The sequence below is a fragment of the Alnus glutinosa genome, chromosome 10, assembly GCF_958979055.1.
Source record: "Alnus glutinosa chromosome 10, dhAlnGlut1.1, whole genome shotgun sequence".
In the NCBI taxonomy this organism is placed as follows: Eukaryota; Viridiplantae; Streptophyta; class Magnoliopsida; order Fagales; family Betulaceae; genus Alnus; species Alnus glutinosa.
The window spans coordinates 1693397-1708825 of NC_084895.1; the positions used below are offsets into that span (position 1 = coordinate 1693397).

The window sequence follows — 15429 nt, forward strand, 5'->3', positions numbered from 1 at the left end:
TCAATATAAATATATATATTTTTTGTTTATTTTTTTTTAATTAGGAGTAATTTTGTATATTTAATTGTTTTAGGAGTAGAAGGGGCATTTTACTTAACAGTAGGAGTGACATTACAATTTACAAACTTTTTAAACATAGGAACCCAACCTTGCAACTTTTAAACTTCAAAGACATAATTGCAAAAGTGCCGAAACAGCAGAAGTAAGTGAAATTTTTTTGTTTTTTCATTTATTTCTCCTTTTTTTTTTTTTTTTTTTTTTTTTTTTTTTTCTGCAAAATAAAGTGTGTAGTGTGTGGAGTGAACTTCCACTTGTTCTTACCCTTCCCCATTTAATTTACAAACACAATGATACTGAAATTTTGGTTTTATTAGATTATTTCAGATGACCAAAGCCAGTTTTGGTTCTAAAGTCATCTGATGATGGTGCTTGAAAGTGATCTTAGAGTAAGAGTCTGCAGGGAAGACTATCAAGAAAGTACGTATTTTTTTAGTAAGATATTATTGTGTTCAATGTCACATTGGTTTACTTCTGCCCTTAACTTTTTGTATATTAATCCTACAAAAAATGAAAAATAAAAAAAAAAAGTTTCTATAAATCTAAGACCAAATGGTAGCTATACCTAGTGATTGTATGCCATCTCAGTAGTTTGTAATTTCAGATGACCAAAGCCATCTGATGATGGTGCTTGGAAGCGTACCTCATCTTAAAGTAAGAGACTGTGAAGACTATTAAGAAAGTAAGTATTTTTTTTTTTTTTTTTCCAATCACAGCTTTAACTTCCACCTTTGCCCCCACATTGTTTTGAAAGATATCTAGGCTTGCATGAGTTGGTCTTTGAGGAATATATATGTACTGCCAGATCGATATCACATTATTATTCCAATAAGATTATCAGTAAGCCAATTGTTTAATTTAATTAATTGGATTTGCTTTTCTGAGTAGTGATATGTTGTGGGCAGAAATTGTTGGTCTCTTACAAAAAGGGATATGAAATCTATGGAATCTTTTCTACTTGCTTCAACTGCGAGGTAAATTTGCTTCTACTGGAACTGATGTTCTCTTTGAATATCATGCTAGACATTTGATTTTATTTGGAAAAAATATAAAATAGCCCCTTTAAGCGATAAGTATGCTAAAGTGATACTACCAAGGTGTGTAAAAAATGCCACATTTTTTTTATATAAAAAATTAATAAAAAAGAAAACAAGAAAAAAAAACCCAATGGGGTGGATTAATACAACATTTTTTTAAAAAAAAATGCAAAATCAGTCCATGTAGTTAGCCTAAATTACAAATCGTTCTCAATGGTATAAAAAATAATTTAGAGGTCCCCGGGATAGGCCAAAATAATAATTTAGTTAATACAGTCAATTTTTTGTCAAAACACTTAACGAATTCTGTTAGTGTGCCACATTAGCATCAATAGAATGATGACACTAACAGCGTGTCTCGCCATGAATTGTTTATATTCCCTGTCAAAAGGTTGTAAATTGTCTACCTATATATGAAAATGATGACCTCTGCTCATTAACATTTCACATTTCACATTTTGAGTATAATCTCATACTAATATGACAAAAAATTGGGCTAGGCTCGTTTACTTCCAACTCCTTGATATTTGGGAGATTAGAAAAAAATTCAAAAGTTGAAACTTGTGATCAGGAAATTGTATAATCTATTTATCTCCATGTCCTGTTGTCTATGTATGTTTTGGAGACTAAATAAGAAAGCGATGCATTTTTCCAGAGTTTGACTTTGGTGGATGTGCATTATGTAAGTTCTATAATCATTATTCTTTACACCATTAGTTTCTATACCATAGATGCTTCATTATGTACTTATGGCCTTAACTTTTTGTAATACATCTAAGACCAACCAAATGGTTGCTATACCTGATGATTGTATACCATCTCAGCAGTCTGTAATTTGAAACTTAAGGGCATTTCAGTGATTATTTCTTGTCATATGTTTTGTGATTGACTAGTTTCTTGTAATATAACTGGGGCCATATTTGCTTGCGGCTATGTGTCAAGAATTTTATTCTTTTGACTTTTCATATATTGTGTTCCTTGGTATCCATTTTTTTTTTGTCTTTTTAACTTTAAATTTATATCTTCAACTTGACAGATTTTTAATCGTTGTTGATCTTGATGCTTGCTTAGGCCATAATTTCAACATAAATTTTGGTCCACACGCAATCATTTTCTGTTACAAGTAGTTTATATTCAATTAATTCACGTGTATTGTTCCCTCAATGTGCAAAGGATTATCACATTAGCTGTTTGAAGAATCACCATAGAAGACCTTACAGTGAGTATTTTTTTCCTGTTATATTTTGCAGTTCTATTGCCACAAGAATTACTTTTTTGTTTATTTGAACTGAAAATGTTAACTAGATTTATCCACCACGAATTGCCATAATAGAAGTTGTTTTGTTGCATGGATTACAACAAAATTCATTCTACTTTGTAAAATTTTGTAGTTTGTGGAGATCAAAAGTTTCCAGACTTGCTCCTGAATGTTGATAAAAGATGGAGGGTTCTTAAACATACGCATATTCTCACATAGTAGCAAGAGATACGAATTGTCGTGGACAGGTAATTTCATCTATTGATGGGATGCTTCCTTTTTCTTTTTCTTTTGGATTTTGGCACCTATTCTAAATTGATGGACGTTTTAGGATTCCTTTCAATCCTTGTTGACTTGCATTGAGAATCATGTGCTTCCAGCGACTGATGAAGCTGAGCCACTATGGACAAAATTTAGTTTTATTGGACCAAGATGAGTTACACGTTCTTTCCACATTCTGTTTTCAGCTTAATAAGTACAAGAAACATTACCATATGGTGATCTTCCGAGGAGTAACAGTGTGGAAGTCAATACCTGAATGTTGAATTATTGGTGCTCAGTGGCCGGGAGTATCACGAAAATTTTGTGAAAATGGAAAAGTGATGCAGCCCAACTTAGAAATGCCCTCATGGAGGATCTTGAGTGAAGGAGGAAAGGATTCAAGAATGGAAATTTTCGATTCTATAGGAGATAAATCATGCGTAACCTCTGCTCAAGCAAGAATGTGACTAATCATAGGACAGAAACCCCGTGCAACCCTCGTGCGACATTGGCTGGAGTGAAGTTACGACAATTTTTAATAAAGACTAATTTTGTAATTTTACTTTCAGCGTTGAACCCAGGGTTCTATTTAAGCACAATAAGATCGGCTTGACCGTCTAGTTGTTATTGTTGTTGAGTTTTATGAATAAGAATGTTGAAGAGAGAGTTTTTCTTTTGTTTCCTATATTCCTATTCTAGGCTTTATAAAAAAGAGTTGTTTGATGTAGTGTTCACGGATTCAGCTTCTCTCGCTCCATAAAAGAAGCAACTAATAGCACCTCAACTTACAAGTTGATATATTGTTTTTGTAGCATAGATATGATAGAGTAGAGATTTTAGTAATTGGAAAATGTAGAACAGTAGTGCTGCTGTTTGAATGTTGTTCATTTGTTTGTACCTTCGACTTGAGTGTTGTTCATTTGTATTGATAACTATTAATTTAATTCTAGCACATCCTTACATAATTATCATAATGAATCTAACTCCATTTCAATACCCAATTTGCAAATCTCCTCCTCGTCTTTCCCAATATAATTGAAAATGAATCAAGGTTAACATCATTAAAAGAGAGATCAGATTGAAAAAAATACTATAACCTTGTTCTTCAAGCAACTCATCCCATTATAATCGATATAAATCAAATTAATATCATTATAAGGGAGATTAGGTGGGCTCATTCTGTTGTGCCTTTTGGTTTTGATGATTGCAAATTTCTGTTGTGTGGCCCCTGTTTGGTATCTTATGATTCCTGTTCTTTCTTTTTTTTTTTTGCCCGTTGGGTGATTAAAAAATTCCTCTGCCAAGCCAAAATGTTGTGTAATGGGCAATCTACCGTCTAGATTTATTTATTTTTTTTCTTTCTCATAAATTTCCAGATGGTCATTTTATCATCAGTTGTTTGTTATGAACCTATGAATGAGCTTGATGGATGGTTTCTTCAGCAGAGATAGGATAGCTAAAGCCATCTCTCCTAATTACTATTTCAGATATGCCGCTTCTAGCTCTTTTGCTTTACATATCAAAACAGAGTGTTTTCCATGCATCTCAGCTCAAACCTAAACTAGGTTCCAATTTATTTGTTTTACCAATTTTGCCACCTGTGAATTTAGTAGGCATCATTCAGCCTAAATCAATGGAGGTTTTAACTCGTCGATCTCGGCCAAAGAACAATTGTTCCATCACGGAATTGCTGGTGCAATGGCTGGTCAATCCAAAGATGATGCAACTTGGGAGGAGTACCACTCTCTAACACAAGCCTACCCCCACCTTGTGGGCAAGGTGCTCTAAAGAGGGGAGAATTGTAAGGAGCTCTTCTAAGAGGGTTGATATGTGGCAACATAAGGAGAGAAGATTGTTACGTGGCATCATAAGGGTTGATTGTTATGTGTCCTAGTTGTAACTGAAGTCGTTATGTTCGTTATAGTCGTTATGTTTGGTAGTTGTAACTGAATGTATTACTGATTCAGTTGATAGGCGTAGGCGTAGAAAATTGCATAAATGAGAGGAAGAGAAAGAGAGAGTTATCGAATTGTTCTAATTGAACATTGGAGGGTGTGGCTCTTTGAATTGCCTCTTGTTAATAGAATTTCATTCCATTTCTTCTTTTTCAATTCTTGTTTTCTTCTTAAATTTCTAAGAGGACACGTATTCTTTTACAGGGAAGGATTGATAGAGAGGTTCAGTTGTTGTATCAGTTGATCAATGTGCATATGCCAAAAACATACAATCAACGCAAATCCCATAACCAAAAAAGCAACAGGGAGAAAAATCCACCAAATATTAACCATAATAACAAACAATAATTGGAACCAACAAATTATGAGACAGGATATATGTACGGTACAAGTTATTGTGATTATTTGACTTTCATTACTAAGATAATGAGATCTGGGTCAACACAGTCTTGATATTTATCAAGATCAATTATTCTTACATTTACAAATATACATAGTACTTGGAGTTTGCAATAAGAACATCTAAAATCAATAGGATCCATAATTAATCTGACTTATAATTGAGAGAAACACACATTGAGATTAGCTTACAATTTCTTAACTGATATTAGAGGGGCGTTTATAGTAAGAAAGGACAGAATAAAGGGTTTGTGAAAAAGTGAAAACTAGAATCAAGAATGCAGCCATGAGCGATATGATCGCCCATGGGTTGCCAAAATAGTCGCGCTTCAACGTTGCTCGCCATCTATTGTGACGGCGCCTACAATATGCATTCACTTCACGGTAGAGGTCTGAGTAAAGGAAAGCACCAACTGAAGCATCACTATAAAGCCTCTTGAAGATACTTGCTACGTCCTCAGTGCCCAAATAGAGGTTTAGAATTCCTTTGTCTTTTAGAAAATCTGCATCTTGGTCATTGTTAATAAGGTCAGCAACGAGCTTAGCATAAGAGGTCATTTCAAAGTCTTTGCCTGGATCACATTGTTCAAATGCAATGAAATTTCTGCATGTAGATCTTGCATCCTCCCAAACATCTAACGGTGGGATTGTCATCACTCCATCTTTGAAAGTTACATCAAGAAGGCTGTTATTTCTGTCTCCAGCTTTGAATTTAACTCCTGCTTGCACAAGTTCTATCACAGATGGAATCTGCTCCATTGACGTGATGAAGTATCTTTGCAAAGTTTTAGGGGCCGGTTTTACTGTGGATCGTCCAATTACGGAGTTTCGTAGGCAATCAAGTATTTGATCGTGTTTGAGGTTATCACTAAGGGGCCATATAAATCCATAAGACGAAAGGACAAGATTAGGTAGGGATGTCTCTTCAGCATGTGATTTGGTTAGGTAGAACAAGCAATCAAGCACGCGCCAAGGAAGCTGATTCTCAAGTAGCCTCAAGTCATCTGCTATTCTCAAACGCATACATGACATATGGAACACCGGATCTTCAATGTCTGGTTGCACCTCCCCCGAACCTTTGCGTAAAAATTCAAGGATAAAACAACCATCAACCACAAGCATCTCTATGAAATCTTCTTCAGGAACAAGAATTTCTTCCGCGTAACATGCACGACACTCTTGCTCAATCCTTCCAATAGCTTCTACAAAGCACTTCAAAGTAGTTCTCGTAGTTGGTGCTCGATCAAGGAGGCAATGCAAATACCATAACTTAATTTTTTCCATTGCTTGCAGCTTCTCCTTCCCTTGGTGAAATGGGCCAATTGAAACTAACTCTGGCTCGAAAGCCATTTTGCTATGCCTGCGTAGTCTATCCGGGACTCTAAATATGGAACATTTAGATGGTATTGGAGATTTTTGGCAAAGCTTTCCTTGAATCGAAGATGTCACTTTTGTTACAATATCTCTAATAGTGATGGATGTTTGATTGCTACTACTCGTTTTTGCCATGATTTGTTCTTTCGTATTCTTTCTTCTTGCCAATGCCAAACAATATCTTTGAGATCCTGCTTTAATAGCAAGTAAAAAGAAGAAAAAAGAAAAAAAGGTATGAAAGAAATTTATTTATAATTTTCCAAATTTTTTGATGGAACATAAAAATGAAAAATAATTTTTGTGTTTTAATGAATATTTTGTCTTATGAATGGTTTGTTAATGTACCGAAGTAAAGAAAAAGGAAACAAATGACAGAAAAAAAAAATAATAATAATAAAATTAAACAAACACATGCATATAGCTTGCCTTGGGCCTTGTTGAATAATATATTTAATTTTAATAACATTTATTTGAGTCTCTTATTATTCTTGTAAGTTACTAAGTGACTTGAAGATGCTGTCTTTTGGTTTTTTAAGAGTTATTTTACATATGAGTTACATGGAGAATTATATGAGATATAAATAAATGAAGTTAATGTGAAGAAGTTAAAATAGTCATTTATATCCTATAAATACTCATGTAAGCAAGTTATTTTCAATCAAGTTGAATAAAAGAATACAAAGTCCTCTATCAATTTATTGTCTCTCTTCCTTTTCATTCTCTCTTAGTATGTGTAGTTTCCAATTTTCAATAGGCTTTTGATCTAATTTTAAAGGAACCAAAGATTTTGGTTAAGAGGCCTTTATATAGAAGAAAGAGATTTGGTTCCACTTTGAAAGGGTTGTTGAGGAATAAAGGATGGATTAAGACCGCTTACATAACCTTCTTGGTGCAAGGAAAGTGATCGAATAGCAGCTTCATAAAGGGTCCCACAATTGATTGAGCACTCTCTCTTAGTATCATTCATATTGATACGTACGCTCTTTATAGTATTAGCAATAGTTACCCTATATTGGTATTCTTTCTTATATTTAATTAGGAAAAATTTCATAAAAAACATAAAAAAAAAAAAAAACCTCCCACAACGAATGCCCTATATTTAGATGAGTAATGTTAGAAATCCTTCTAGTGTTCTTCTGATGTCCATCTAAAATGTCATAATTGTAATTAAAAAATTACATCATCTATGTCTTTTTGAATGACATGGATGCAATTTTTTAATTTTTTTTATTACATTTATATCATTCTAAATAGATATCAGAAGAACATTAAAAGAAACTCTAGCATTCCTTTATTTAAACGAGGGGTTGAGGGGATTTGGAATGAATAATAATTTCCTATATATATATATATATATGTCTACTATTCATTCCCTATATATTATTTTAATATAAAAAAATATTTAATTGATATTGGAAAGAGAGAAAAAGTATGAAAGAGAGAAAAAGAATAAAATAAGAATAAAAAATAATATTTAATTAATCTAGGAAAATGTAGGAAAATCTATTGTGAGGTGTTTTTATAGGGAAACAAAAAATAATTTTGTTATCTAAATATAAGGAAAATGGTTGAAAATCTACCGCTAGTGCTCTTGAGGGCGTAAAAAGCACGAGAGAAAGTTGGTTGGAAAAAATTGTTTGAAGCATGCTCTATCTGTTATCGGTGGTGGAGCTAGGATTTTGGTTAAGATGCCGGGTTAATAAATTTTTCATTTTTTTTATAATTGAAAAAAAAAATCGAAAGTTCATAAAAAAATTAATTAAAAATATTAAAAAAATATAACTAATACAATAGCAATAAAATTTAATTACCACTTAAAACATATAAATATAACTTACAATATATTCAATTGTACTCGATGAGTCTTCATATCTAACCTTAAAATCGTTGCATGATGTATTCATCGCTAATAGTCTTCAATATTTATTCAAATGTCTGTTTTCTTTTTCTTTTAAAGGTCTCTACTCTTTGTATAAAGTTGGCTATTCCTTTAAAAATAAATAAATAAAAGCCTCTTTCAATTTCATTAAAGTGAGCGTTGTTGCTGAATATTTATTTATATAAAAACAAAAACGAAAATAAATAAATAAATAAATAAAAGAGAAGAAGAAGAAGAAATGGTGAGTCGGCCACGTAAGGCAAAGTTGGCTAGCTTGTTGCTAATAATATTTACCATTTTTCTCGTCATGTAAAAAAATTCGCATAATTTGAAAATCTTTCACGTAATTTAAAAATCTCAAATCTTAAATTAAAATTGTAGTGTATCCTAATCTTCCTAAAAAGCTATCCCTAACACCACGTGAAACCATGTTATGGCTATGTGCTGGGCAACTAAAAATTCTTTCACATAATATGAACGCAGTTTTGCATCATAAAATATATATATATATAGAAAAGCCTTTAAATTCATCAATTCAATAAAATAGCAACGATCTGAGTTAAAAATCAAAAGGAAAAATTCATTGAGAAAATTTACCCCTCTAGATGGTGGGTCGTGGGTGGTGGCGTTCGGACCGTTCAGTACGGTGGTGCTGGGCTGTTGGTGGTATAGATGGCGGGCGTCGCTCTCATCTACCGGCGGTGGTGTCGCTGGTGGGCGGCGGCTGCTGCTGTCGGGTGGACGGCAGGCGGAGGTTATGGAGGGAGGTAGTAGCTCCTTGGTGAGGGGGAAAATTTTTGTGGTGAAATGAAAGAAAGAGTGGGTTTGCACTTCTGCAGGTCTGCAACTTGGAGAGAATGGCGTCCAGAATTTTTTTTCTTTTGAATTTTCGCCAAATAAGGCCCAAATTCTCTTTCCAAAATTCTGTAGCATTTCCCAGTGTGCACTTTTTCTTCTTTTTTTTCAAACCTAACAAATATAACTTCCTACCTACAGCACATGAACATGGACCCATCTCTCTCTGGAATGGCCGGACTTGATCGTTAAGTGCACGTTTTATTTATATTGAAAAGTCTATTAACTAATGTTACACGCCTTATACTTCGATATCTTCCTTTCCAACCTTAATTATCAACAACAATTCCTTTTCCAACGTTGCTTTATTGTTTGATGTTTTTTATTTTTAATCTTTTGAATGAAGGAAAGGGATTACAGGGGAATTTTTTGATGCCTTGAGTTATTGTAATTATGTTTCAATACGCTCCTTGCAAACCCAACAATTGATTACCAACGTTGAGGTTTGTACTTGGTCCATTACCAACGTTTTTTTTTTTTTTTTTTTTAACGAAAATTCCAATATCATATAAATCAATACTTAGAAAAACCAATTGATCCCATAAAAAAGATTTAGAGACAGTGTTGTTCCCTAGTTACAATAGATAAAATACTCAACGGAAAGTCTTTTAACCAAATCTACTCAACCTTATTACGGGTGGCTTCTTTTGCTAAAGTGTACTCCGCCATATTACATTCTCTAGGTGTAAAAGAGAATTTCACCAATCTGAAGCTTTGCATCTCATCATGGATAGTTTCAATGAATTAGCCGATTTTAGATAAAAAAAAAAGGGGGGGGGAGGGGGAGGGGGGCGAATTAATTTCCTTTACTAGTGTATTGGCATCCCCTTCAAACAAAACATCAAAAAAACCAACCTCTTTGCAAAATTGCACCGCATATAACACACTCATTACCTCCGCCAAACTAGAATCTGCCACCATCTCCATCGTAATACATTTTGCTCCCAAAATCAAACCATAGCAGTTTCTGACCACTATGCCCAAAGCAACCCATCCTTTTGTGACATTAACCGACGCATCTCAATTGCATTTACAAATACCTTCCGGAGGAGGGTCAAATAAATCTTGATAAAAGCCGTAGGACAAGAAATTGAGAAGAGAACAAAATCATAATCAATTGCTATATGTTTTATTAGAGAATGAAAGACCAGATTCGAAGTTGAGTACGTAGCTCTAATATTAATACACGACTGGAGGAGCCTCATGATTGTTGAGATTCATGTATAAATCTAAAATAGAATAAAACTGAAATAATATATAGTAGAAGCAAGAAAGAGAAAAGAGACAGAATTTACGCCGTTCGATTTATGACTTACGTTCAGAAAGTAAAACTCAAATGGTTACATTGTGCTCAATAACTTAATTGTTTACAAGATTTTGAATGTATTTGAAGACTTTGAATCTCAATCTTTCACAATGTATAGCCTTCCTTTTTTAAGTATCAATCCCTGCTGTAAAGTATATCCTTCAGGAAATCCCTGACTTTGTTGGAGTTGAATCAGAATAGATTTGGTAACTGGGTCAGCCAAGTAACTATCTTTCAGTTCTTCTACCCAAGTTGGTATTGGAAAAGAAATTAGGGATAAGGTGAGGTGAGTGTCCTCGGTAGACTCTTCAAACTTTCTTGACAGAGCATCTACTACCCTATTTTCTTTCCCTTTTTTGCATTCTATAACAAAGTCATACTCCAATAGTTTCAAAACCCATCTTTGCAGTAAAACTATCCCTGCCTTCTGTTCTAGCAAGAATTTCACTGACTGGTGGTCTCTTCTTAACCTTGAAAGACTGGCCCAATAAGTCAAGTCTCCATCTTTGTACTATTGTGACTAAAGAAAACAATTCTTTTTCGTAGGTAGATAGGAACAGAGCCCTTCCTTCCTTTCAATACCTGACTAGAGAAGGCAAACAATTAATCAAGTAGTTCAAGAATTTAACACTTTTACCTGTGAAATCACCCAAAAAATGAAAAACCAAAACAGATTAGTTCTTGGCACAAACCATAAACTAAGACGCTTTCCTTTTAGAAAAGGCAGATGGTACGTTCCTTGAGTTTGAAGTAAAAAAGCATTAATAATTCAAAGTAATTTGGTGGAAGCTAAAACGCTCTTCTCTTTTAGATAGACATCCATGATACATTATAAAATAAAATGAAAAAAGATAAAAAAAAAAAAAAAAAAAAAAAAAAAAAAAAAAATACAGCTCCTTAGACACCCATTCTTTTATAAAATAGAGTCCATATGGTATGAATTCCACACCATATAAAAAAGTGGATGTGTGAAGAATGTTTTTTTAACACTCCCCTAATAAAATATGGATGGCTTTGATGGGATACAACAAACAAGACTTACATAATAATTTGATGTTGTGCACTAGGAGTGATTCTACCATTTCCAACACAAGTGGCAGACGAACGGAATCCACAACTGACAAACCAATGGCCAACGTTAGAAATTAGAATTGCATGTGACATTAAATACTTGGTTTCCACTTGCACATTTATTTACTCATCTTGTCGATTAGATAATCTGTCCTGTCCATGTGTATGGATCCGGCTAATCTCGATTAGATAAACTTAAATATTCATTTACTCATTTTTTTTAAAGTTCACACGAATAGAAAAAAGTCGAGTTTGGGAGCTAGAATTCAAATAACACCAATTCAATTCCAAAACTCACAAACTAATCACGACCGTTAGAATTGCATATATATACAACGTACGTTACAATGTTAATTGGTTTCGGCTTGCACAGTTATTTACTATTTTTTTCTTTTTCTTCTTTTTGAGTTAACTGATTAAATTGAAGCAATTAGATAACCTATCTATGTACGTCTAAATATATTATAAGCAAGAAGATTGTGATATTAGGTGAGAAATTACGTTATTAAGGATCATATTATAATCAAGAAGATGCTTGTGTTAGGTGAGAGTCATCATATTAATTAATATTAATGAGTTGTCGGTCTCCACTAAACCTACGTCTCATTACTATATCAAATTAATTTATGTTTCCTTTACTATCAATATAATTAAGCCCAGTTTTTTGTTATAAAAGCAATGAAAAATTGCACTATTTATCTTTTTGATTAGTCTAAATTACAAATTACTCATTCTAGTATTAAAATTAATTCAAACTTGACCCTAATTTGATGATAAACAGACTGCAGATACAACTTAGAGAATACTTTAGCCCCAAACAATTCATCAAGTAGTTGATCTATGACCGGAAAAATGATAGTTTGAGATTGTATTAACTTAAAGAAAAATTCGTGGTTGATGTGGATTATGGCTGAGCTTGGTCCTTTGGCTATATGTCAAACATATGGTGAGAGTCCTAGCTGTATTTTGTTGTTGAGGTGCAAATATGTTGTACCATGTGAGTATTTATTTAAGAAAGTAGATTTTACCATGATTTGAGGTAAAAGTAATGCCTTTTCTTTTCCGTTATTATTCCCAGCTTTGGGTAATAGTGGCAGAAAATTTCATCTGTCAGGATTATAGCTCCTGCCATAGCCCTCTGCTTCAGTTTATAAAGCAAAAGAAATGCATGTGAGGACATGCATGCACTACAAGAATTTACTTTATTAGCGTCCAAATTTTTAGCGGCGACACAAAAGTCGCCGCTAATAGTTGATTATTAGCGGCGACATGTATAAGTCGCCGCTAATAGTTTATTATTAGCGGCGACATTCTTGTCGCCGCTAATAGTAGACGGTAATAATAAAAAAAATTAATATTAGCGTCCACTTAAAAGTCGACGCTAATATGTCGCTACTAATAAGTTGGCGGGATTTTTTTTTACTTGCGCGGGCTAGTACGGGAAAATATTAGCGGCGACATTGGTCGCCGCTAATAATTAAGACTTTAGCGGCGACCTCTAACAGTCGCCGCTATTAATAAACTATTAGCGGCGACCTCTAATAGTCGCCGCTAATAATAAACTATTAGCAGCGACATTTTGTCGCCGCTAATAGTTAAAAAAAAAAAAAAAAAAAATAGTAAAAATATTATTCAATTTTGTGGAAAGATATTAACGGCGACTTTTATTAATCGCCACTAATAATCTACTATTACCCAATCGTTGACGGAGAAAAAAAATTTAATAAATGCGAATTAAATGGCTTAAAAAAATGCGAGTTAAAAGGGTTTGAATATGAATCATCCAACCACAGGGACCTCTGAATTTACTTTAATACCACATAGAGCGGTTTGTTAAGAAAAATGCTAGAGATAATTATAAATCTTTACAAAGATGGGCTTATAGACTAAGGTGGAGTCTATGTGGCATTTCATCAATTAAAAAACTTAGACAAGTAGGATTCCAAGTAAAATGAATGTTTCATCAATTAAAAAACATAGACAGATAGGATGGAGTCCGGTTGAACTAAGCACACCGGCTAGAAACCCACCATCTCCATCCTCCCACTACCACAGTCCAGCCTATTGCAAGAAACCCACCTCATCGGAAGACACAGGCACCTAACCAACCGGAAAACAGTAAATTGCAACTGCCAAAATACCCATCCACTCAAATACCAAGAATCAAACCCACCCCCAATCGAAAATCCAAATCCAAAGCACCACTGCACCAGGATCAACCAGATCGCAGAGCTACCAACCTCCGCACTGCCTCCCTGTGGCGTCGACCCACGACAAAGGACGTCGGCAACACTGCAAAAGCCCACGTCGCCAATCTGTGCCTTGCCACCATCCACCGAGCCGGCCCTGTCATGCGCATTTGCCACTCTCTTTGGTGAAACAGAGATGGTAAAGGGCAAAGGGGATCGGGTCGGCAACCCACCCGAGGGGGGGCTTCGGATCCGAGGCGCGTCCATTCTCGAAGGCCATGGACGGTCGCGACTAGAGCTCGAGAGAGGGGAGAACGGCTGGGAGAGGGGATAACGGCCGGTGAAAGGGAGAACGACCGACGTGCTAGATTTCTTGGGCTGGCGAAAGGGGAGAACGGCCACGGCCACAGAGATCCAGCGACAGAGAGCCTTGGCGACCACTAGCGAGCTCCTGCTGGAGGACCAGCCGTCCTGCGACGGGGAGGAGATTTGGCGATAGAGAGGCTCGGTGCTTTCTAGAAAGAATAATGAAGTTTTTTTTTTTTTTTTAAAAATAAAAATAAAAAAGTAAACCAAGAATGACGTCAAAATGCCACATAGATTCCACTTCAGTTTATAGATCTCTCTTTGTAAAGGTTTGTAAGTGCATTTAGCATTTCTTATTTGTTAATTTGGTCAATCACATGGATTGATGGTGCATTTTTCCCTTTCTTAAAAATAAAATAATAAAAATATTGCTTTTTTTTTAAAAAAATAATAATAAAAATAATAAATTTCATTTTTAATAAATATATATTAACATATAAAATAATTAAATGAAAAAAAATGCAAACCACGGTGTTTAGATAAAAAAAAAAGCGGGAATCAGTGGCGCTAAACCAAAATTTCACACATAGTCTGATTGATCGATATACAATCATACAATGATTATAATTTTTATAATTTTTGTTGACTTTTTTTTTTTTTTTAATTCATGATTAATAGCGGCGACCAAAGGGTCGCCGCTGATAATATGGCATTAGCGGCGATATTAGTCGCCGCTAATGAAAAACGACATCCTAATTTTATTTTTTTGTCAAAATATTTAGCGGGAGGGTAAAAATTGAAGCGGGAGGCTTATTTTTCATCTGGGTGTTTTTTTTCTTTTCTTCTAGAGACTAAACAAAGAGAGAGTCTGAGATCAAGAGAGAGAGAGAGAGAGAGAGAGAGAGAGAGAGAGAGAGAGAGAGAGAGAGAGAGAGAGAGAGAGAGAGACTTTCCATTTTTGCATGACATAATTATTGCTTAGCTTTATGTTGGATATGACTTTCCTATTCCACCGTGTTAAGATATCAAAATTATTTTAGTGCGAACTTGTAAAAGGTAATAACATTACTTTGTGTTAGCCAATTGAACTTGTTTTCTGTTGGAGATATTTGTAGACCGAATGGGTATGAGGTTGGGTGTTTTCGAAGTAGTTTTTGAGGTTTTTTTTTTTTTTTTTTTTTGTTTTTTCCTTCGGTTGGCAGTAGCTAGGAATGATCGTAAGACTGAATATTGTGTTTCAAATTGTGATATTTGATTTTGTTGAATATTTTTGGGTCTTTATTATATTTTAGTGCAATGTTATTATATTCTTATGTGCTTTTACTAAGACCCATTTCTTGAGGTGAAGAGAAAAAGAGACAGGGAGGTATGACCTTGTGTAATTTTTTTTTAGCTAATATCTATTAGTTCTCTTTCTTGTATCACTGTCTATTTGTTCAACAGTGTGAGATGTTACTTGAACATCTATTATTGGTGAATTTG

General features: G+C 34.3%; 1 protein-coding gene and 1 long non-coding RNA gene across 3 annotated transcripts; one reads left to right on the forward strand and one right to left on the reverse strand.

Moving 5' to 3' along the window:
* The first annotated feature begins 318 nt into the window (after window positions 1–318).
* LOC133879321 (uncharacterized) lies at window positions 319–3317 on the forward strand. The gene is made up of 5 exons (XR_009902037.1): window positions 319–477; window positions 662–739; window positions 963–1031; window positions 2486–2600; window positions 2684–3317. It is a non-coding gene; the product is annotated as an uncharacterized LOC133879321 (long non-coding RNA).
* Window positions 3318–5017: 1700 nt separating this feature from the next.
* On the reverse strand, window positions 5018–9092 carry LOC133880032 (UPF0481 protein At3g47200-like). 2 transcript variants are annotated; one of them, XM_062318891.1, is made up of 2 exons: window positions 8818–9092; window positions 5018–6535 (listed from the first exon to the last, which is right to left on the reverse strand). In XM_062318891.1, exon 2 carries the CDS (start codon window positions 6474–6476, stop codon window positions 5166–5168), a length of 1311 nt encoding a protein of 436 aa, XP_062174875.1. In that variant the 5' UTR covers window positions 6477–6535; window positions 8818–9092; the 3' UTR covers window positions 5018–5165. The 2 variants fall into 2 exon arrangements, with proteins under 2 accessions (XP_062174875.1, XP_062174874.1); XM_062318890.1 differs by having other exon boundaries at window positions 5018–6532; window positions 8818–9091.
* Window positions 9093–15429: the final 6337 nt, after the last annotated feature.

Coding starts and splice junctions, on each gene's coding strand:
- LOC133880032 (XM_062318891.1), bottom strand. CDS start 6,476: ATGGCAAAAACGAGTAGTAGCAATCAAACATCCATCACTATTAGAGAT.